General features: G+C 39.3%; 1 protein-coding gene across 1 annotated transcript in view; it reads right to left on the reverse strand.

Moving 5' to 3' along the window:
* The window catches only part of LOC141909150 (E3 ubiquitin-protein ligase UBR4-like), a 200331-nt gene that overhangs the window by 92101 nt on the left and 82412 nt on the right, over positions 1–25818 (reverse strand). Inside the window, exons 35-47 of the mRNA XM_074799535.1 lie at positions 25044–25221; positions 22879–23019; positions 22681–22802; positions 22159–22371; positions 21742–21906; positions 21102–21336; positions 20272–20422; positions 19995–20199; positions 19619–19744; positions 12762–12975; positions 5381–5529; positions 2601–2822; positions 1713–1791 (exon numbers count right to left, since the gene is read on the reverse strand). Of these exons, the coding sequence (XP_074655636.1) occupies positions 1713–1791; positions 2601–2822; positions 5381–5529; positions 12762–12975; positions 19619–19744; positions 19995–20199; positions 20272–20422; positions 21102–21336; positions 21742–21906; positions 22159–22371; positions 22681–22802; positions 22879–23019; positions 25044–25221 (2200 nt within the window). The remainder of the gene's footprint in view (positions 1–1712; positions 1792–2600; positions 2823–5380; positions 5530–12761; positions 12976–19618; positions 19745–19994; positions 20200–20271; positions 20423–21101; positions 21337–21741; positions 21907–22158; positions 22372–22680; positions 22803–22878; positions 23020–25043; positions 25222–25818) is intronic.

Consider the following 25818-nt stretch of genomic DNA (forward strand, 5'->3'; position numbering starts at 1 on the left):
TTTCACACCCTGCATTAATAAGATTAAAGTATTTATTCGTTTGACAAATCTTCCTTTGAACTCCCACCAACAAGTTACGTGGAGACTACGTCATGGAGGTAAAAATGACGGGTTCAATTGATGACACTTAATGACATCTTTAATTACTTAAGATTAGTTCTCAGCGTTGATCAAAACACGGATCTTGGGCGTGTGGTGTTATCACTGCGGAAAATAGGGATGCAAGCTACTTGCCATGGTGCGCTGAGAGTATTTCGGTGTTTAAATGATGCTTTTTTCAAACAAAATAAACTGTATTCAACAAAATGCCTCGTTTGTTTTGTAGAATATGTAGTTAAACAGTGACTTTGTCATCATTATTTCTTGCGACTGTGATTGAAGCTCCCGTACTCAGTAAATTCGAGTGATATATTCGGGGTGGAAATCTCAGCTGGCCAATTAATTTACGCTGGTTTTTACGTAAAGAGTAGCGACCGTCTGAAACTGCAAAGAATGATCCGGCCTTATCCGAATTCCAAAAGTCTTCACTGCGTAGTGTCTGGAGCACTCCCCAGTCTCTCGGCATTGGCGCTGAAATATCGCGCGCGAGGCGTTAACCTAGATCAGCGCGCGTGCGTGCTGTATGAGAGTATCATATCTCCATGTACAAGCTTTTTCTGTGTTACACACACACAATGAGTGTATTGAGCGTCGCTGTAGTAACACGCTACAGCGGCTTGAACTAGCGAGTAACGTTGATTATTTTATAACCAAATTTGAGCACTTATAAACATCAGAATCAAATATAAACCAAGCTGCTGACCGACCGACCGACCGACCGACCGACCGACCGACCGACTGACCGACCATGACGACAATGCCATAGATGGGTTCGACATGACGACAATGCCATAGATGGGTTCGTCTGACGATGGAACCCATCAATAAAACCTGGAATAAAAACAGTAGACGATACCGCGGGTTCACGTGAAATCTCTGCTGATTTCTACGGCTAGGCCAATCATAGAGGAGTCTTTGCTTTCTGATTGGCTTTTCAAAACCAATATTTTTGCGATCAGATATTCGCGAAAAAGCTCACATAAAATTTAACGAGGCCCACTTTCAAAATTCAGCTACGTAGAGTTTGGAGAATGGATAATGCTTTAATGAATGATTTGTATGAATATATGCTCAGTTGCACAGTAAAAGAGCCTTTGCTCGGGAAACCATGTCATTTAAATTCGCTCCATTTGTATAGTAATAGGCTCAGCCTACGGCTGGCCTAATATAATTGCATAGACTGTAGAGAACAAGCTCCAAAAGGAAAATCTTGTATATATTTCATGAATAAAAAATCCTTTCAGCAATTCAATAGTGGAGTAGCTATTTACATTGCATGTACAGACATAATTCAGCATGAGATTATGATGGAAAATGAACCACAAAAACAAGAAAATACAAATGAAATAGAATACAAAAACTAAATTTCGCTCCCACCATTTGTACACGACTCATTCAACAAGACTGTTGTACAAGACACATGCGTGCAAGAAGGAGCTCGTGAGGTATTCATTAAACGGATGAATTCACAGTACAGTGATGGGTTTCTCAAAGTCAAAAATCAATCACATTTTCGTATTTTCTGCTACTGCCCATACTCGCGTAGTGACATTCTCGTAAAAACTATGCTGATATTGTAGACGTTGGCAGGTCTGATAATACCCTGTACTTACTTTCATCTTTTAAGCAGAACTTTTCCCAATTAGCTGAGCGGTTGCTAGCAATATCGGCACATGCTTTCAAATGCTCTATCTGAAATGTGAGACAAACTCTTTGATTACAGCATCTGTCAGCGTATAAGCATTGGTCAAATTTTCAGTTAAAAAGTTTTAATTTGGTTTAGGTAATAATCCTGTTATCATATTCTGTTATCATTTTTTAACTATATTTCTTCATAGAAATTTTCAAAACTCCGACATTGTCATTTTTTATGCATATTGCTTGCTAAAATTCACGCATCATCCAAAGTGATTATCGTGACCAACACCACGCAGAATTTTTAACTTTTGAAATCTATCAAACTTTTCAACAAAAGATATGTAATATTTTGTTTTGAAATCAAATTTCGGGGATTTTTACCTGTGGGATTTCACCTTGTCGAATTTTTACCAGGTGGGGGCACCGGGATTATTACCTGTTACCCATTTATAGAAATGGATACATACCACCGTAGCACGTCGTATATAAATATAAAGAATTAAAGTGGTTGTCTATCTCTTTTGATGATAAACTTTAGTTAATTTTGAAATATTTCCAAACTATAACGAAATAATCTATAAACATCCAAAATTAGAATTGTCAGTGAATTTTTAAAGTGAAGCCTTACATATGGTGACCTGTTCGAACTATCAACATTGTCAGTTTCAACTATCAAAAATGTACCTGATGTATAAGTCGACCTACATTTTATGAATATGATTTCTGGTGTCAGATTTGCCGGCAAATCATGTAAGTAGCTTCAGTTTTTCCATTTTATGGATTAAGTATTACTCTAACAACGGTGTGCACCACCACAGTGTGCTAGTATACAGTTCATAAAAAATCATGAAAGATTAACTCACAAGCGTTATAAGCTGATCATATTGCAAATTGATAGCTCCTACAGTTGCAGCAACCGTCAAATCATTTGCATTTTTACCACACAAATTTCTGACTTCTTTTATATGAGTTGAGAGAGCATGTAGGTCACGTAATTGTCGATATTTTTCTTTCGAGCCGCAGATAAACAGCAACAATTTACGAACTTGTCGCCGAACAAATGGAGCTTGCTGTGTCATCATATACTGAAAAAAAGATTGGAATACAAAGAGTGGTCGGAGGATTCATTTCACACAAACATATGGTTTTTGGCTATTGGTTACTTCGGGTTTTCAATTACGTAGAACAAGAGCCCCAAGCGGCACTATTAGCAGCCTGTCAGTTTTCCATAAAATGGCAAATGATGCATTATGTGGATTATATTTGTCAAAATACACTCCCAGGTCAGAGTAAATACCTATAATTTACTTTCACAAGTAGCACATACAGGGAGCTGGCAGGAACAAATACCTCAGATCAATCTTTTCCCTTGGTCTTATTGATTTGAATGCAGAATAGAATTGAATTTCCTTAAATTGAATTGGAGTTTATGTTATCTTTGTTCAATAAATCAAAATTGAATTGGATTTTATAAATTTTGCAGAATAAAATTTGATTGAATTTGCAGTTTGAGTACATGGCTAAAGAGCATATCAAGGTCATCCATGTGATTTGAGAAAAAGAATTTTTCCTGTACTTTGAATAATTGTCAATGATATTTTCTCTAGTGCAAATTCGGATATTCCTCCCAAAAACCAAATCAACTTAAGATTTCACAGAAATCAATCTTGTAATACAATTTCAAATCTCAAAATCGAAAACCCGGAAGTAAAACAATAGACTATACCGCGGGTTCACGTAAACACCTGCTGATTTCAGCGGCTAAGCCAATCAAAGAGGAATCTAAGCTGGCTTTTTAAAACTGATATTTTTGCGTTCAGATTTTCGCGAAAAAGCTCATGTAAATTTTATCAAGGCTCTGTTTCAAAATTCAGGGATGAGAACGCCGACCTGTAAAATCCGCGGGTTATTTTTCTTGAGTGACATACGCGAACCAGCTGACGGCGTAGCCGTCACCAATAGCGAGCGCCTAAGGCGCGAAGCTATTTCGGGGGGGTTTGGGGGCCCTCCCCCAAGAAAATTTTAGAAATTAAATACGTTTTCCGAGCACTTAGAGCGATCTCGAGCCCATGAACGACTATTATATTTTGGAAGGTAATGGCTAGTTCCAATGTGGTACATCCTCATTTGATGACATTCAGCATCTCATGCATTACGGGTCGAGCCCTGAATTATTGCAGTAAAAATGCGCCGATGAATGCTCACTAAAAATCATCACCAAGTAGTGTATAATATCCGAAAGCGTTCGCCACACACACGCAGCAAGAGTAAGTAGACCTATATACGTTACTACTGTTGCTGTGCGTGCGTGTCTGCAACCGATCGATAAAATACATACAAACTCATCGTAGTACAAATGTACATACAAAATCACTGTGTTCCAATGAATATGCATTGAAATGCGATACTTTTACGTGACGATAAGTAAAACAGGCACTGAACGCTTTTACGGTTCACCTGATTACCGATCGCGCCGGACCAATTGAGTGAGATCATCACCCCCCCCAATACTTTTACATCATTTTAGGACTATTTGGAAAATTGATATTTTTCAATACTGAAATCCGCGGGAAACCGCGGATCCGCGGGGAATTCTCATCTCTGAAAATTCAGCTTCATAGGGTTTGGAGAATGGATAATGCTTTAATGAATGATTTGTATGAGTATATACTCAGTTGCACAGTAAAAGGGCCTTAGCTCTAGCAACCAAGTCATTTAAATTCGCTCCATTTGTATAGTAGTAGGCTCAGCCTACGCCTGCCAAAAAATGTTGTCACTATATTACATTTTAATCTTGTGGTAAAACAGACCTGCAAAGAAATCAGAAACACGGAACTAATGGCCAGTGTTAAGTCTAAATGTCAGAAATCTCATCGTGATCTGCCACAACTGATATCCAGACGTTGTCATAATAGCTCTCTCGTATAAACTATGGTTTCTTCTACATCAAATCTTGTTTTACACATGTATTTGTTTCGGCGGAAATCAAAAATCTTGTTCACGCCATTTGTCAATGTTAATACAGAACAGCCACAAATTACTAAACAATAAAGAATTATTCTCCCTACTTTCATTTTCAAAATAGATACACCAAACTTATTATACCTGGGATAGATGAAATTGATGAGTTTTTTTTTCTGTAAATTAACAATTATCTTATTTCAAATAATTTACAAGGTATGCTCAATGTGTGATTCTTGTAGATTTTCCACCATTGCAAGTATGTCAACAAAATTATCTCAATATATCAAACCATATATTTATGCAATCGCCAGGTTATCAATTACTTTCTCGGTTGACGTTCAGTCTACAAGAGAATATGCTATCTTCTCTGCACTTAAATAACTGATTTCATCTCATTCCAAGCAACTAGCTTTTTTATTTTGATCCCTTGAAGAAACCTGAGATGCTGATACTTTCACACTAGGAACTTGTGAAAATTTGAAGGCTAAGGATAACAATGGATTATCTTGATTAGGAGTAATAAATCAGGTCACTACAACAACAGATAAGACTTGCTGATGCACCATATCAGTTAAATATCAAGTTCACTGATTGTTAGAAGATTGTAGTGGAATTCTTTTTTGTATAGTACTTTCTGGGACACCCTGTTTATCCATAACTATAAGTGTTGTGGACTTACTTCACACAAAAAGTGGAACCAACTTTGATCAAAGTTAGCCTGCGGTATTGCTTGAGCTCCATCAGCAATCTTCTTAATCTGATAGGGTAAACGCAGAACCATTTCAGTCAGTAACTGTTGATAATCTTCAAACACATCATTTGCATGACCTGTAAACAAACGAAGTGTATGTTATAGATTGGAAATTCTAAATCAGTATTTACCCTCTAGATCACAAGCCCCCTTTTATTTGAACAAAAATTAATTCACTCATGAAATTTCACCACAGAGGAACCAGTAAACCACATCTAGTCAAATTTGGCATCTAGCCCATTTCAATGAATATGTAGATCATTAACGACCTGTTAGGAGCCATTGAATGAGAGTCATACAGAGAATACAAAATTGTATTAGGGTACATATTCCTGACACTAATTTTCATATCACTAAAAGAGGTTTAAATAGGCAATTATATGAATGAACAAAAATATGTTAGAGGTAACAATAACCAAGGAAAAAGGCCAATTTTTTCAACAAATAAGAAATTGCTTGTACTCAGCTGGTAATTTAACACACTTATGTGATTGTGTCGGCCATCTTGGATAACATAGACTTAAGTTTTGTATTTCTGAGGGATACTTATGTGGGGCACATTTCAGAAGTTACGTTAGTTTGGGACCTATACCGCTTAACATTTTTTGGAATAGCTGGTACCGTAGCGTGGCGCTGCCACGAGCCACATGACTCAATTTCCTCTGAAACTCAGTGCAAAGAGCCGAGCGGGGAAGACGGGCAGGAATATCCTGTGCAACACGTAAGTATCCCTCAGAAATAGAAATTTTTTTACGGAAAATTATCATATTTCTTTCAGGATACATTACGTGGAGCACATTTTAGAAAGATTAGCCAAGCACCAGGCGCCGGGGCGCGTAAGGCTCCCAAAAAATGTGTGTAGGCTAAAATGTGTTCACAAAAGAAAAGCTCGCCATGAAAACTGCGCTTAGACCAAATTACGGAACTAGCCCATCCCTCCACGGTAAAAAAAGCCCCACAAAGTTAATTATAACTGCTCCCGGCGCAGAGATTCTGGACTAGACTCACCACCGGAGCAACAGAAAACATAGATACCCGTAGAAACAGATATAATCTAGCTTGAGCTCATGTATCTACAGACCATGGCAGAGAATGAATCCTGTTATCAGATCGACAAACACACTCCCCAGGATACCCCAGCAGCAAACCCCCAGGCCTAGCTACGGTACAAAAAGAACACAGCCGAAAATAAAGCAATTCATTTAATAATCATTTTGATTTGGATCAAACCGATCCGATAGATGAACAGGATGAGAAATGGAATGAGCAGACCCAAGGAAAACCCGAACGCCTTGGGCAATGACTGCTGGGCCTACCGTCGAAAGAGAACCCAACTATCCTGACACATCCTTCAAATAAAAGTAAGCAAAGGTATTCTGACTACTCCAGAATGCTCCTTGACAAACCTCCTCAATGGATGCGCCTGAAAATGCTGCCCATGAAGTCGCCATCGAGTGCACCTGATGACTAACAACACGAGTAGACTCGGCATCTACCGATGATAAGGCCTCGATAATGAGTTCTGAAACCCACCGAGCAATAGTATCCTTCGTGACATCTCTCGAGTACTGCTCATTCAAAGGATTCAACCGATCCCTCTCTCCTCGAAGTGAGGCTGTCAGACGCATATAAAATCTTAACGCCCAAACCGGACAAAGCGCCCTGTCCGGAAGGTCGGATTGAACCCAATGAGTTAGGGCATCCACCCTCCACTCTCTACCAACCGCACTCCACCCTCCCCTCGCTACAAACTGCACCCAGTCGATTTAGTGATTTTTTTTAGTGATGAAATTGAGGTAAGGGTTGAGAACAACTAAAAGATGACCAGGACTGAACACATTATGACCAGGTTGAGTCGTTAATGTATGAATTTCAGACCTCCTAGCTGACATTGCGGGGAAAATACGGGGATCAGTAGTCAAGTCCTGGATACCAGCCGCCCTGAAAGTATGGCCGATAGCGGATTGGTAACCCTTAATGGTTACCACCTGATGCCGCTTGACCTCAAAAAGAAATAAGAAAAAATCAGCAAGAGCATCTACAGTAGGAGAGCATGGATCAATCCCCCGTTGACTACACCAATCGCCATAGAGCTTCCACTTGGAGTCATAAAACCTGCCTGTATTAGGATTGGATAAATCCTGCTTGGATTTAGCGATAAACGAGGAAGCCCTGACTGAAAGCCCTGCACTCGCCAGGTGTCGCTCGACAATGGCCAGGTGTGAAGGTTGAGCATTTGTAGTGCCGGGTTCCACCGGAAATCCCTCTGAGACAGGACGGATGGAAATTGCGGCAAGCACCTGGAATTGTTGCACATAAGGTTGAGAAGATGACTGAACCAAGCCTGAGCTGGCCAACAAGGCGCAATCAGAACTAAAAGACATGAGGACGCCAGCTCTATCTGGTCGAGGACTGCTGATAAGACTTGAATCGAGGGTACACATAAGCTAGGATCCCGTCCCAGTGGAATGAGAATGCGTCTATCTTCCAGATCATCTGGTCCTGAAAAGGGGACACAAACAGCGGGGAACTCTTGTTGAACCTCGTGGCTAACAGAACTATCAATGGATCACCCACCAGAGACCCCACTCAAACTGCCACCTCCGGGTGAAACGACCATTCCACAGAAATGGCCGCATCCTGACGAAAAAGGGCATCGGTAACAACCTTTCTCTTGCCCGCCAGGTGAACCACGGAAATATGGATTCATCAGGCCTGACACCAGATGAGGATCTGGTGCCTCTGAAATAAATTGACGATCCTTTTTTCTCGTTGATTCCACGATCAGCAGATAGGTGTACTTTCGTGCTGGTCGACCAGTTGATACCGTGGATATTTTGTAGAAAGACTATTAATGAGGTGTGCTCTACTATCGGAAGTGATCCTTTGTCGAACATCTCTTAAAATCCGAATCCAGAAGAGGAGAATACTAACTAGTATATTTTTGATTTTCTGACGTGAATATTATTCATTTGATGTATGTCAAAGCTCGCAACTCGCAGGTTGGCCTTTACGCTATAATATCCGGACTAAAGTTGACATAAGCATAAAACTGACTTGTTAGAGAGTGCATAACTTACAATCTACTATTCAGAACTATGATGATATTAATTATATTTCTCCAAAGTTGGTAATTACTAAATCAATAGTGTCTATATTCAAACCATCATACTGCTTGGATATGTTATTTTACTGATAATTATAAGATATACACTTTGACATTGAAACTCTAGTGTAAAATCCTCATTTCATAACACCTCCTTGGTTCTGAAGATAGGCCGTGACTGTCTTGTTGTCGGTGGTTAGCCATACGTGTCTGCCTATCAACCTCCTGTGAAAGAACCCCAGGGCTTTGCGGACCGCCAACAGCTCTAAATGGTTGATATGGAGAAGCCTCTCTTGGCGAGACCATCTCCCAGCCTTCTGAGAACTCTCCAGATGAGCGCCCCAACCTGCATGAATCGCGTTGGTAAAAATTCGGATGGGAGCTTGGAGGGGCATCAGAGATGTACCCTTCCTGAGACTTCCATCAACTTAACCCATGACCCAGACATGGAGGAGGGAGCGGAAGTGAAGCCTCCCAATCTCCTGTTGATCATAGCCAGCAGGCCTTCCAAAAACGTTGAAATGGCTGACTGTGAAGGGGCTCCAGCAGAATCACCGAGGACATGGAGTTTATTTGACTCGGACCAATACCGCGCTGACCAAGGTGTGCAAGAAAGGCCGGATACAGCTTCCTGGAGCTTCTCCATCCTGGCTTGAGTGGGATACACACAGCCTTTGTGAAAGTCGAAATCCATGCTCAGCTAGGTTAATGTCTGTGGACTTCTCAAAATTTATTCAAAAGCCCAATTCCTGCAACAGGTCCAGCACCAAGTTGATGGACGCCTGACATTCGTCCTGAGAGTTGCCCACGATTAACCAGTCATTCAGATATATGAAAACCTTCACCCTCTTTTTGAAGATATTGTTGGAATGGTTTGACAAGCTTGGCGAACACCCAGGGAGCCGAGCTTAAACTGGCGACCATTCCACTTGACCCAGAGGTAGCGACAAGTCTTGCGATGAGTCAGCACCTGAAAGTATGCGTTCTTCAGCCGCCCATTGACAGGGACAGAGCGCCTGAACCACCTGCATCTGCGTAATCATGCAAAACTTAGGCACCCCGAGATGTTTGTTGAGAAGGGACAGGTCTCTTATTGTGCGTAGGCCCCAAGAGGCCTAGGGCACTCCAGCCTGGAGAGGACTTGTTTTGGACCTGCTGGAGTGCGCCCTTCTGTAACAACTCCTCGATTACGGGGGGTGATGCGATGATGACTGACTCAGGGACTGGATGATTCTATCCATAATCGCCAGGGCATCAGCGACCTCAGAGGGCTCTGCAGTTTCCCGTTCCAGGAGGGCCTGAACCTCTCTGAGCTCATCAAACTTTTTGGTAAATTTATAAAAAAATATGAAACCCACGGCTTTCAATTTTGCGCATCATAAAAAAAACCAATTACAAAATATATTTTTGCTTAATCCATTCAATTCACCCATTAGTAGTGAAATTACAGGCTAATGAAATTGCCTTAGAGTGTGCTAAAAATAGCTTTGAGTGTAGTGTATTTAGCATACGACTGATTATCGATTGGCCAGACTGTCCACATTGGCTAGCTCATGCGAGCCAATAAAAATGGACCTCCAACCGCAGAAATTTGCAGATCTGCGTAAGATTTTCATCCCTACCTTCCTCAAGGATTACTCGTCAACAACCTTGGAACAGGGACTGTGAAGGGAACATCCTCAGGACTGGAGTTCTGTGACTTCAACAAACTCCGCCTGAAAGGCCTCAAAATCCTCAAGGGAAAAGAAATTGTTGAGGCAGCCAGCTCCCGAGTTCAAAACCTCCTGCGACAACTCCAGTAAATAGCGTTGAGGACGCTCCCGGCTCCTACTTAAAGATCGGGACCTCGATGAGGAGCTGCACCCGGAAGCTCGCTCACGGAGAAAAACATGACTCCGGCTTTCCACTGGAGGATGGAAGTCCTGGTTTGGCTGAGTGAGTTGACCCAATCCCTGGTCCGGCTTTCCATTGGAACAGCAGCGGAACCCAGGCCCGGATATGAATGGGTAAACGGGGCCGAAGCACGGACAGTTGTCTCGTATAGGCCCGTCTGAGACCCAGTGGTTGGTTCCAGCCAGGTCATGACTGGCCTTCTTACAGACGGAACTGGAGCAAAATCGGGAACCGGTTCGGGCCGAGGTTTAATGGTCTCTTGGGCCATTGTCACAACAAGAGTGAGGGGGCAGTTGGCTGAGACTCGACGACTCAATGACTTTGTTAGCCCTCTTGTTGCGGGAATGTCGCACGGGAAATATAACCGAGGGCTCACGTGAGGGAACGCACCCCTACCGAAGGTTGTACCGCGCCACTAGGGGAGGAGGTACCAGACATATGCACCCACGAACGGGCTTTTTTCTAGGCACAACTGCTTACCCCAAAATTTCAACATCAGTGCATTTATATCTCAGTTAAAATAAGCTCACATCAGTAGTTTTAATGAATATTTGTCTGTCAGTAGTTTCCAATTAAGCATTTGTAGTTCTATATCATAAAATCAGTAGTTTCCTTTAGAATATCAGTAGTATCAGAAAACAGAATTAATCAAAAAAATAAAATATAATATTCTTTACTTTTTTAAATTTTTCATTGTTCTTCCGATCATTGAGAAACAAAATCTGAGGATCAGAAGGATAAAAAACCTCAAGTGTTCTTGATTAACTGACAGTATTTTCAAAATGTGGCATTTGATTTAGCAATATCGATCTTTTCCCGGGAGTGAATCTACTTATATTATGGAAAAGGTATCAGGTAGGTGCTACCACTAACAAGTGATGAACGGCTAAGTAGTTGGTATTCCCCAAGGGTGAAAATATCTATTAATCAAGGTCAGGAAAAAAATCGTTTGAAAAGAAAATACATAAAAGAATTTCGTTTTTTATTTTTATTACGCCTTCCGACATTAAACCTACCTTCAAAATAAAATAGGCTGGCCACACAAAATACAGTAAAAACCACTGTTAAGTAAATGAGTCTTTAACCCCAGGTTTTACCAGATGAAGAATTATTCATCTCAACGTTTATTCATACTTGTCTACTACTTAGTATCAGTTTCAGGTCACGATTAAATATTCATTGAAAGTTTATTTATTCAAAAAATTTTCATTCAAACACTGCATGAAAACGTAATCATAACGCGTGCGCTGGTATGCTAGCACGACTATGACTATGTGTATAGCGTGTTTAAAGAGATTATTATATTGATCACACACAGCAGCAATGCAGTGAAAGGATAGATAGACGCACGTGTACGCTACTGCCTTAATTCAGTGCTAATCAATACTCTGACCCAATTTATGAGCAGTAGAAGTAAATGTACCCGTACTCCCGCTTTTTTAAAGTTCATAACCATATTCACAGATGTGATCATAAACTATAGCAGTATACAGGAAGATAAAACAAATCCGTATTTTAAAAAGAACAGATAAAAAATCGTAATTTTAACGGAAAATGCATACCTCCATATTTAGCTAAGGAAGAAATTGAGTCATGTGGCTCGTGGCAACGCCACCATATGGTACCGGGTATTCCAATACAAAAATATCTAACGGTATAGTTCCTAAACTAAGGTAACTTCTAAAATGTGCCCTATGTAACGCATCTTGAAGGAAATACACTATGGTTCATCCTTCTCCTTGACTTCACATACAGAGTCATGTGAAAATCATTAATGGAAGTCCAATGGCCCTGAGGCTCACCACCAAATCATTGAGCTCATATTGTCAAAAATATTACCGAACTAAATATAAATATATCTATATCATCAAGCTCGCAATTTCATTATTTTACCATCCTTGTATTAAATTAAAATACGCGCAGTCTCATCTGTGTTTTTTGCACAATTGCACGCATGTGATAATCATAGCCATGTGCATTCTGCATTGATCATTACATCAGGGATTTCAGTACAAGCAACATAACAGTGTCTGTGTGTAGACAAGCTACCGCAAACAGGTGTTGAAAGACAATACAATATTGACTATTGATTAGATAAATAGTGGTCAGCATTCCAATGTCCACTGATTGTCTACTGACAACTTATTTTATCCCTGTCACAATTCTATCCAAGACCATACTAAAATTGAATTTAAACGTATGAAAATATGGTGAAACTGTAAGGTCAAGGTATCATCAACTTGTCCTGCTATATCCTAGCCATCTTTCCCGTTGAGGATAAAGTTGTGAGAATGAGAAAGTTGCATTTACCTTTTACATACTGACGTTGGAAGAAGGGAGCCATATCCAATGATTGTGTTGCCGGATGCGGGCGCAACAGCTGTCCAGGTAGTACATTTGAATCACCATTACTAGCTGTCAACTTCCAGAAATCAAGAAGAGACCTCAACACTTTCAAACAATAATTGATAGCATCATTGTTCAAAAGACATGATGCTGTCATATTACTGATGAATGATGAATACTGAAATGTAATAGAAAATATCCAAAGCTTAGAAGAACTTGCAGATGGTATACACTTTCACATCTCAGTGATGCCCTTGAAAACATCTACTAGAGGTCCTGATTTCATATTCTTAGTGAAAATGCAAAATTGGTTCATTTTCATCTAACCAGTGGCTTAAGACTATCATTTTTATACAAACTAGGGGTCCAGGGAGACCATGACCACTTGGGTTTGAAATGCTTAATTTCAATATGTAACACACCTGGTGAACATATTCTGAATCCAATGACCATGAATATTCGAATGACTCGCCACGATCATAGAACATGTCATGAGTTATAATTTTGCAAACTATTGTGGTAACAAAATATGCCTAAGTACCAATATATTATGAAAATACTAAGATTCAAACCCCCTGGAACAATAAACAAAAACCAATGACCTTGAAAAACTCCACAATTATAGAACATGTCATGAACTACCCCTTTGCAATTGATCATAGTAACAAAATATGCCTAGGTACCAATCTAATAAGGAAATACTATGTCATTCTACTATTTAACGCTCCCTGGTGACCATATAGAATAACATATGTCCTTAAAACTCACCAAAATCATAGATGTCATGAGATACAACTTTGCAATTGATTGTGGTAACAAAATGTGCATAGGTACAAATATAATATAGAAATATTAAGTTGTATTATTCAACGCCCCCTGGTGGCCATAGACAAAAACCAATGACCGTGAAACTCACCAAAAACATAGAACACGTTATGAGCTACAACTTTCCAACCAATTGTGGTAGCACAATATGCTTAGGTAGCAATATAATGTGGAAAAACTTTATCCCACCTAGGAATGAGTACTGATGACACCAAGATGGCCGCCAATTGTGTCATAATTGGCTGATCAAAAATCTCAAGTATGAACATCCCTTTCCAAAGAATACCCATCACAAATAGAGAATTTCATTATCTCTTACGCCATTTTGCTTCGGGGATGCCAATGACCACTAAATGGCGCTTAACAATCACTTTGTAAAAGACGATTTAATCATCATCTACGACTTAAAGATCATTTGAGGTAAGCATCGAGCGATTGATTTAAAATCAGTGTGTTATTATGTTTCTAAGGGTGCCATACTGATGACACCAAGATGGCTGCCAATTGTGTCATAATTGGCTGATCAAAAATACCATTCTCAAGTATAAACATCTCTTTCCAAAGAATACCCGTCAAAAATAGAGAATTTCATTATCTCTAACGCCATTTTGCTCGGGGTTGCCGATGACCACCAGATGGCGCTTAACAATCACTTTGTAAAAGACGATTAATTCTTCACCTACGACTTAAAGATCATTTGAGGTAAGCATCGAGCGACTGATTTAAAATCAGAAATATCCTATTGTTTCGCGAAATAAGCGTATATTTCGAGCGGCTGCCAACCATTTTAGTTCGAAGTTCATATGCAGTGGTGCTCCTAGTAGGAGGCTGACTATGGGAAGCCGTATAGGCCAAAATGTATTCAATTCAATTTAGCTTTAGTGTATTTTCAAGACCCTAACCTGAATTTCAAATAAATTACAGGAATAACAATGATATATTAGGTTAAGAGCCGCATCTCATTAGATTATAAAAGATATCACAAGTCTCTGTTTTTACATCTAAGCGGTCTAGCGGGTGCCCCGGTTGAAGGAGATGCGGCGTTTTAACTAGCCATCATTTCCAAGATAGAATAGGAACTTTCGAATCGCGAATTGACTGGTTTTAGAAAACGTCCGTAGCAGGGCAAAATGCACAATATCAATCCACTTTACTGAGCTAATAGTCGGAGCAAGGCGATTTGAGCTGGATCTGAGGTCAATGCTTCATCTAGCCAAAAATAGAAGGGCGGTCCGCCCCGCCCCCGAAAATAGACGCCCTTGTGCCCTTCAGATGTGTCCCATGCTCGCCCTTGTGCCCTCATCACTTGCCGTAGGTCCGCCATCCTGCCCTTGTCAGTCACGAGTAATGAGTCAGGGCTTTCAAAATAAGCCGACGCATCCGACTGTTAGTAAGTTTCCTGGGACGGCTATGAAATATCTCATATGATATCAATGATAGTAGCTCATGTGATCAGTGGTTATATTCAAATGTACTGCACTCAGTGTGCATCGTGTGAAAACGTGCCTCAGACGCGTGGCCTAGTTAAAGTTTCCAGGAAATTGGCTGACTTCCAAATTACTGCCAATCATTCTAGCGACTGCCGTTGTAAAGCTGGTAGTGTATATTTGATGGATTGTTTCGTTTTGAACACATCGTGATGCTCTGGATCTTTTTATCTAGACTATTAGACAAAACTTTGTTCGGTGAACTCGCAGAGAGACTCGCACAGACAATTAGTTTGAGTAGCCTAATAGCAATAATGTGTTCTTAAGCTGGCTGCTTACCAATTATCAACAGTTACTTGCCAATCACTAACACTATCAATTTAAACCAATTAATTTGATATTTCTAAGATTATAAATATGCAATTTCATGTACGCCTATACACTATTGCTGGCACTTTTTCGCTGTATTTGCTACTTGCTACTTTCGTTTTTTTCTGCAATTTTTTTGTCTGCAACTGGTTTTCCAAATCATTTTGAAAGCCCTATCTAGATTAACTTTTGTTCATTGACAGGCATAGGTGTAAGGATGTACTGTGGTCAAGTGTGTCACTCATGGCAAAATCAGAGTTAAACATAGTTTCTAGTCCTCAATTGTAGTAGGGGTACCTCGATTCTATGCAATAGGGAACATTGCAGGTTGCCCCTAAAATGGACGTGAGTGCGTTATTATGTGCCCTTGCTCCGATGGAATCACGCACAAAAATGCCCTTATTTGAAATCAGCACCCTGCCCTTTTTTAATGCTAGATGAAGCACTGGAGGTAGACGTACGTGAAGGCTACATACTTTTTCTTCACAGGAGATTTCTTGGCCATGGAAACCAAACAAATTTGTTGAAAATAAAGAATGTTTTATTGTGTTAAGGGAACCAAATCCTTTGAAGACCAATTTCAACGCTAGAATTAAAAATTCGATATACAATATATAGATGGATGGTTATTTACAATCGGCTCTAGTTAATAGGCTATAGAGGCATTATTTCTAAGCCTATTCGAAATTAAGTTACAGTAAGGCGATAGAATTAAAATTAACACAGCTTATCTAATAAACAATTATTCATAGTAATTATTCAATAAGTAAACAGAAATGATGTGATTATTACACAAATTAATTAATAATAATAACATGATTCTTAACTAAGAGCAAAGTGCACGCTTGAGGTTTGATATAGCCGCACATACAATAACTACATCATCCATTAAAGGAACGGTTTTGATCTCTAGCGTATTCTTTAAAATTCTGAAATTCTTCATCCGCCCTATAGCCTGCTCAACATATATCCTGACGTTTGCATTACGGGATGTGGTTTTCACTGAATCTTGGGTCATCTGTGCATTATTATAAACACTTGGAGGGATTACTAATGTTGCATGCCTTGACATTGCCGAACTTTGAAGCCACAGTCAGCCATTATTTCAACGTGCGGTTCAATGAAGTCGAGAATACCGCAATCAGTGAATATAAGTTTATCACTAGCACGACCTCTGTAGCAGGGCGAAAGGTACGATATCAATTCATTTGGAGTAATAGCAATCAGAAATTTTATCGTATTAGAGTGTTTGTAGATCGAGCGCTGTTGGAGCTTCAATAGAAATTTCCGTGCAGTCCACTATACATCATGTTCGCGGATAGAACTTAACAAATGCAGCTGGTAGAATAGCCTAGATTTGATTCCTTGAAGGCCAGATAATGATACATGAAGAATTCAAGCCTCATTAGACGAATCCACGTAGAAAATATCGAGCTCAAGGCAGAAATTGATATATCGAAGCGGTGTGATAAATCCCGAACCAATAACCCCAGACGTAAACGCATCAAAAGCATGAAATATTCATCTTCCCATCTTATTTTTCGACGTTGTTTCTTTTGTTTGACCACCTTTCCAATAAACCATACAGGCAGCTTTTTGAGACAAGAAATTCAAAATAGTTTTCAAAGTTGCACGGTTATCGAAACCGGTAAAGAACTTAACGTCAACATCTCGTGTCATTTCATCAAATGCGATGCACTATGTCAGGCTCATCTTGTTCCCATCACCCAAACCTTCAACCGCAACCTCCGTATATATCTCCTGCATCGTCTTCTTACTTATCACTGGACGTGAGCAATCTCTATGCTTTCGTTTTTTTTGCATATTTTGTTCCTCTTTTGTAACGTATGGATACGGGTTCATATCGGTCAGCTTTCCATCGATGAAATGATTTGAGCAGACCTTCGACGTCACCATTAGCTGCTTACCCATCTTTCCTAGCGCGGTCTTACAGTGATTCACGAATGTTGGATCATTGTGTCGAACAATGTCGTAACACACCAATTTGCCATCTTCATGCGGTTTCTTTATCTCTGAGAACGGATAATTTCTTGCGTTTTCACAAAAACAGCAATTGTCATATTTCCCCATCTGTAAATAAACGTTATACACATGTTAGTTAAGAGTGCTTCTTAATTTGAAAAATTCAATTCATTTTCATTTCAGAATGGCTGAGATCCAGGGATATGATGATTTTGTCAAATTGAATGTGGACAAATCAAAATCGTATTTATGCGCTCGTGGTTTAAGGACGATGGGCACGAAAACTGAATTGGTCACGAGACGCTTTTGGGCATGGGAAAATAAAACACCATTCAAAATAAGCGATGCACAAATCGAGCAAAAACTAATTGATGATTACGACCGTACACTTATAAAGCCAGGACTCGACAAACAGCACGATCCGAAATCAACATCGAATTGGTCCACTGACATGAGAAATTGGACGATGCGGAACATAGGACAGATTTTCAAATTCATTCTTGAAAACAGAGATTACAATATGAACACAGAGATTACGTGTTTCTTCGTTGTGTGGACAGGTCATCATGATCTGTTCATAGAACAAATTTCATTTGACAATGATTTATGGCAATTTTTTCAAAGACAAGATAATACGATATTTCAAAAGGAAGTGAAACGTGGAAAACGCATGTACGATGAAGCGATCGCTAGCTACGACGGTACAAAATGTAGGAATTACATGTATACGTACCGGTACATCTAGATAATCAATGTAAATTTGTACAACCCAATAGATTATTCAAACTTGTTCATTTTCAATTTGTCTGTATATTTCAATTTGTTATGTAAATACATGTAAGTAGCTAATATTTCCGTAAATGCCTATAGTAATTTTAATTGTTATTATTTCAATCAGCTTTTATAAATTATAAATGAAAGTTTTAATAAACTATTCAATTCATCAGTATTATTTCCAATACATAAAGTTAAGATTTTTTAAGAAGGTTAAGACCGGCGAGGATAGTTGGCGGACTGGCTGGTGTCGAGACAAAGGATAATGAAAACCATATTGTATAGATAGAACGACATTAAAATTCAAACAAAACAAATCCAAATGAAAATGTCGAAAATAGCTAAATGAAATTGACATTAATCGGACGAGTGATGCTCTCATATCACTTAAAACACTAAAGCTAAATTGAATTGAATACATTTTGGCTTATACGGCTTCCCATAGTAACCCTCCTACTAGGAGCCTCACTGCATATGAACTTCGAACTAAAATGGTTGGCAGCCGCTTGAAATATACGCTCATTTCGCGAAACAATAGGATATTTCTAAGGCCTACAAATGCGATAAGATAAGTCTATGGCACCCTAAGAAAGATAATAACACACTGATTTTAAATCAGTCGCTCAATACTTACCTAAAATGATCTTTAAGTCGTAGATGAAGATTTAATCGTCTTTTACAAAGTGATTGTTAAGCGCCATCTCGTGGTCATTGGCAACCCCGACCAAAGTGGCGTTAGAGATAACGGAATTCTCTATTGCAATGATAAATGGCAAACAAGTAGGAAGCTACAGCACCCAGAATTCTGGCCAAAATTGACATTTTTGGGCACTGAAAGGCTCATAGGGCGGCCATATTAAGTCCAATCGACTCAATTTTTCATAAGCGGATGGGCTCTTGATGGATTGAAATATATCGAAAGATCAAGGTAATTGATCAAAGCGTCTTCAAAATTTCCATCAAAAAGTAAAAAAATGTGTAAAAAGTGCTGATTTTGGTGAACAACACTGGCTGCCAATCAGCCATCTTGAATCTGACAGGGTCAGTTTTTGGGCTGAAGGTGTGTCTAGGGTAGATACATGTGTAACCCAAATATCAAGACATTACATAGAAGCGTCTTCAAAACTTCCCAAAATAACTGGATTCCATCTACGGACGGACAGACGGACACTATAACGCTACAAAGGACGGACGGACGAGAAGTGAACGCAATAGCCTGTTGGGACTAAAGTCCCAAGTGGTCTAAAAATAGTTACAAATACTGAAAATCAAAAAAATTGGCAGCTTTTAGGTCCCAAGCAGGTTAATATTCACCTTGGCTCATTGACCAGAATATACGGTGTAAAGAGTATTGTTTAAATCGTAAATCACAGAAAGTAAGATTTAGAGGGCATTTGCCCTTTAAGACAGGATACTAGCATATCATCAAAAGAAACAACAAACCTCGCCGCATGATTTGTTCAATCCCATTTTCCCCTTTGACATCAACACACTCAGTAACCGCATGATAATCAACCTGACCTCATGGAATGGGGTTCGCCTACACATTTCATCAGCATCACTAACATCCTGAAAAAAAAGTATTTATCGCTTAAATTGGTAGCCAAATGTAAATTATGCATGATTCTTGTGAATAAAATCGCCACTATGCCTTAACTGTAATAAGCCTAAAGAGACAGTGGTCAGTGTCCAACATCCCTATTGTGCAGATATATGTGAAGGAATTGTTGGCATCTAGGACATATACCAAGTAGCGCCCATAGCTACTTTTAATGAGAAAAAGCAAAATTCATATACAACATACACTTTATTTATTTACCTCCTGCACAAAGTTGAGTTCAGCAAGTAAAGATGTGAGAAGATTGTCAAGTGCAAGGCGATCCTTTTCTTCATCACTGTCTAAGTCACAAGTCAACATGTGCAGAACCTGCATGTAGGGAATAGCTCTGACACCCCCAACATCTCGTACTTCAGGTAGATATTCCAATAACCTTTCCAGGAGACGTAATCTTAGATCATGTAATCTGGAAAAAATTTCAACTATCCAAACTAATTCCAGCCACAAGGGAAACCAAAACGATTCAATTGATACCTACTTGATTGATTTATCATAATCAGCATCCGTATCTAGTCCTTCCTCATGATGCATTGAACCCATCGGTATTCCAATACTACTAGTTTCACTACGAGCACCGGTAGTAGCACTCTCAGGTATAGCATCACCATATGCACTGCTACGTCCACTGACTGTAAATTAGACGCATAACTCATAATCATCTTTCACAGCAGTATCATGTTATCCTTGTAGGGTGAAAGATAGATCAATCAAGAGGCCACACAGTCTGTCATTTACACAGCTCTATCAATATATATATAGACGATGCATACACATAACCACACGCACACTAATACGCACGCACGCACACTAATACACAGAACTTCGTGCTGTGGGAATAAGAAATGTAACATGGATACTGTTTGAATGCGCTTTAAATCTTGATATTTAGAGGCTAATTGTGAGTACAGTGGAGTTCTGATTAATATCATGTGCAGTGCTTGTCAATGCACTGTAGTACTTGTGATATATTATGGTTTCACCAACAATGGAAGTAAGTTACAGTAGTTTATATTCGTTCAGTGTGTAAAAAAGGGAATAATAAAAACAATAACAGTAATAATAATAAGAATAACAATAGAGGGTTGAAGTATTTTCTGTTAGCTGTAACAAGACTTAAATAGGTAACCACATAGATTCAACATGGAGACTCTCAATGGTGGCGCCACCAAAGAACAGTCCACGTTATGAAATGGGAGTGTTCTGTCAGTAGCACCTCCAGCAAATCACATAACCGGTGATTTTTCAAAGGATCACAGATTTTAAACATTTTTCCCATTTATCATAGCAATAGCGAACAATGTTTCTTACCATTCTGTTCACCAGATATAGAATCAATTGCACTGCCACCACTTTCTGATCCGGCACTACCCCCATGTTCTGCTGGAGAAGTTCTTAGTGTTGATCCATCTGTAGCAGCTGTACTACCGACTTCATCATCACTTCCTGGAGCTGATGCTGTTGTGTCTGAATAATGGCTGCTTTCGACTTGACTTTGAACTCCAAGTCCAAGACTTTGTAACCTCAAACCACCACTTTGACCAGGCTACAAAAATGATGTCATATGTTCGCATTTTCGCATTATAAAATTACATTCTCATGAAATATCTTACATGTATTGGGATTTTCAACCCATGTACTGACTCCTATATGAACATATCTTGCTAGTAAAGCCATAATCTGCCACAGTTTCTTAATCAAAAATCAGTTTGAGGATGTAAATACTAGAACATGGATCAACATAAGTGGTGAAAAAATCGTCCAAGAATTATTATCCTTGCCCCAGGTGGCAACATAAGGAACCTGAAAACCCAAATTTCTATAATAATGTGCCTCGAACCAATTCCCACCAGTGCATTAAGTTTAATAAAAATCTTTCGAGAATTGAAGGTTATCGCACTAACAACAACACTACTTCCAGGTGGCCACAAAAAATTTGGTTCTGATTTACCTGTTCTTGAAGACTCAATGCAATTGCCAGTTCAACCATAGTTTCATCATCAGCATCTGGCGGAATATCTAACATAGGTGGAAAATTACCACTTCCCAGAAGAGCCTCTAAAGGACTTGGGTTAGGAGGAGCACTAGCCTCTTCTGGTTCCAACTCCATTTCTTCCTATAAAACGAAATGATTACATTTCAACACAAACAGTATCTATTTTAGCTAAATTGACAAATTGATGCTACCTAGTAAACTAGATATTTTTGACCTAGTTAGTAAATGCAGTTAGATGGGCTAGGCAATTATTCAACAACAATATTGACAGGTACACAAATAATACCGATAATAACGACGTAACCCATCAAAACAAAAGAAGTAAATACACCATTAAACTTACTATTTACAGCATTTTATTTACTCATTTACCTCATAATTTATTTCTGCAACATGCTCAGACAGTTGAGGTGATTTCTGTCGGCCCCTGGCTGAAGTTTTCTCGGCTTCATCATCCTCGTATACCACAGTACCTCCTGGTGTACTACAATGAGGTGGGGATGGTATAAACACTCTCCGTCGGCGATGACGCGGTCGTAAAGCTCGCACCATTGCTTGTTTGCATGAGAAACTTATTGTGGGATCCTATAAATCAAATAACAATGCCATAAACATGTTGTCAATATAAACATCCATATAGAGCCAATTCACAATCAAGAAATAGATAATTCGCAAGACATTTTTCTTCATTAAGTCATTCTACTAGTTTATCGTTTTATTGAACATTTTGCAACTTTTACCATGTGAAGTAAGTCTCTTTTGTTTGTTATATTGCATCAATGAAAAAACAATTATGTATGAGGAAAACACAGAAATCACTCGGGCACAAGTCCATGAAAACAACACCAAAAAAAGAAAAATCGAACAATCTGGCTATACAGCTACTAGAATTACCTCACAAAGCAACATTCGTACGTAGAGTTTGGTTGCCAGATTGCAGCTATCAAGATCAACTGAGGTGTAGGAATGGATGATATCAACAATTGCAGACACTGTAGCTTCAATATGAGTCAAACCTAAAGATATACATTTTACAAAAGTTCATACATCTACGTAGTCACTTATATGAATTCTGCCTGTCACCAACTGTACCTGGTAAACACGCAGGAGCTAGTGCTGGATTCACTGGTCGTTTCGCTAATAGATCCCAGAAGTGATTTACTAGCTGAACCATAAAATGATTTGATTCACTGGGACTAATATCCATAAGCTTTCCAGTGTTCTTAACTTCACCTGGAATTATACAACATTTCAGTACACGATTACTTAAAATTCATTAATGTGACAGGCAACAATACTTTCATGTTAAAGGCCCACAGGCAGTATTAAAGCCAAATCAAAGTCACACATGCCAGTTTCTATGAACCTATGGAGCAGTTAAGTGCCCATATTAAGGTCATTGCATTACAGTATCTATCACTATGTAATATACATATGTACTGTGCGAGCATGTACTGGTGTGTGTGTAACAGTCCCTATTGATTAGAACGTGCACGTGCTTGAAATGTAAAGTGAATGTTCGCTTACACGTCTATGGTCAATCAAAACAAACTATGGGTATTAAATGAAACAATAACGACGGCAGATGTAAAATACATTCTCATAAGCTCAGCATTTGGAATTCGCATGTTTTCGGTACCCCACCATTTTGTAGCTTCCTCACCATTTTGTAGCTTTCCCACTACATTAGCAGCGCTGAAATACCCATATATATGATGGGCCCTTGGGGAATTCAAATAGATTCTAAAGATCAAGGAAATCAAACCATCTTCGAAATTTCCCTCGAAAACTTCAAAAATGTGTAAAAAGTGCTAATTTTGGCAAACAACAATAGCTGCCAGTTGGCCATCTTGAATTTGACCCGGCCAGTTTTTGGGCTGAAGATGTGTCTAAGGTAGATACATGTTTAAACCAATTATCAAGACATTACCTTGAAGCGTCTTCAAAACTTCCCAAAATAACTGGATTCCGTCTACGGACGGATGGACGGACGGACGACGGACGAAAAGTGAACGCAATAGCCCGCTGGGACTTAAGTCCCTTCATGTTTACATCAGAAAAACATTTTGTGCCCGGCATGACTTACAGTCGGGTTACTCTGACAGTCCATCAGTTTTGGGATTTACCAAATGCATAAGTTTTTTTCATTTCTGGTATTTACTAGGTCACAATATCCACCCCCTTGTCGTGTACTACATGACGCACTACTCACTACCATTCGTATAAAGACAATATTCCCTGACGTTAAGAGGCGCATAGGCAAGCGTCTCCTCTCTACCCTCATGGCCTCAAACTTAAGGTCCGACCAGCCAGCCAGCGCCGGGCGCCGGATAAACATCCTGAGAGCAGGCACGATTATAAACCACAGAGCCTGCAGCCCGAAAGGCGTTATTGAAGCTACTCACTGTACGTTTATATGCTTAAAAAATCTGGTTTATATGATAGATGTTCAATTATGCAAATTAGTACAGTGCAGCAATTGTTCGCACATCAAAAGTAAAGTTTTTTCATTAATATTACTACTGACAAAAATGAGTATAAAAATTTCAAGTACGTCATAATTTATATTTTAAAAGATTATCCATAAAACTGACAAATTTAACTCCGACAGTACACTAAACGCGGCGCCACTAGTGCTAGTGACTGATTCATTGATCCGAGCAATACAAAATTTCCCACATCCCAGCCCACAAAAATGAGGGCATTAATCAAAAATCCGCATCGATAGCTATCTGCTCGCCCACCCACTGGATGTTCATGAGAAATTTCAACATTCAACTCGCAGCATTTATCAAGGAGATGTTCAAAAGGTTACTCTCACGTTTCGAGTCATTTTAATAAGTCTAAGCTACGCTAAGCTTAGACTTAATAAAACCCGGAAGTAAAACGGTAGACGATACCGTCGGTTTACGTGAACTCCTGCTGATCTCTGCGGCTAAGCCAATCACAGAGTTGTCATTGCTTTCTGATTGGCTTTTAAAAACAGATATTTCTGCGTTCAGATTTTCGCGTAAAAGGTCATATAAATTTTAACGATGCCCTTTTTCAAAATTCAGCTTTATAGGAGTTGGAGAATGGATAATGCTCTAATGAATGATTTGTGTGAATATGTGCTCAGTTACACAGTAAAAGAGCATTTGCTCTGGAAACAATGTCATTTAAATTCAGTCCATTTGTATAGTAATAGGCTCAGCCTACGGCTGGCCTAAAAATCAAAGATCTATCATTCTTCATTTCACTGTATTGAACTTCAGTACCTGATTTGTGGTCTTCGATCATTGTGCTGCTATCTGCCTCTGTAAATCGGACAAAATTAATAGGCCTAGCTACTGCTACTGAACGTGCTGTTACTAACAAACGCTGGAACGCTTCACCATCTAGTTCAACCTGCTTTGGCATTAAGCACTGCACAACATAGCTCAGTTGGGCCTGATCCTACACAAAAAATAATTCACAGAATCAGTAAACAAGAAAAAAAAAATTTCAGAAGGGTTTCATTCAACATCAATACAACATTACTGTCATCCTTATAAATCGTTCAGGAATGTTTCAAAAGGTTAATGATACTTTGCTTGTCACGGATCTCACAGACCAACAAGTGGCCCATGGGCCATGGAGCATTGGTAGATTATACTGAGGTACAGCATTAAGTGGTTAATATTTTACATATGCCGGCAAATGTACAAACAATGGTTGGTAGATCAGGGCTACAGATTTTAAGTCAATTTGTCTTAACGTCAGGGATGAAAACTGGCAATTTCAAAAGGTCAGAAATGTTAATCAATAATCATACCAAGAGCCCCAAGGGGCACTTTGGCCAGCCTGTCAGCTTTTAATAAAATGGCAAATGATGCATTCTGTGGGTTAAATTTGTCCAAATACACCCCCAGCTCATAGACTAGTCAATCCAAGGCTAATAATTTACACAATTCAATTGTTGTTTCATAAGTAGCACAGACAGCGACTACAGCTGGAAGGAACAAATACCTCAGATAAACCTTTTCCCTTGGTCTTATTGATTTGAATGAACCT

The sequence above is a fragment of the Tubulanus polymorphus genome, chromosome 7 (assembly GCF_964204645.1).
Source record: "Tubulanus polymorphus chromosome 7, tnTubPoly1.2, whole genome shotgun sequence".
Classification (NCBI taxonomy): Eukaryota; Metazoa; Nemertea; class Palaeonemertea; order Tubulaniformes; family Tubulanidae; genus Tubulanus; species Tubulanus polymorphus.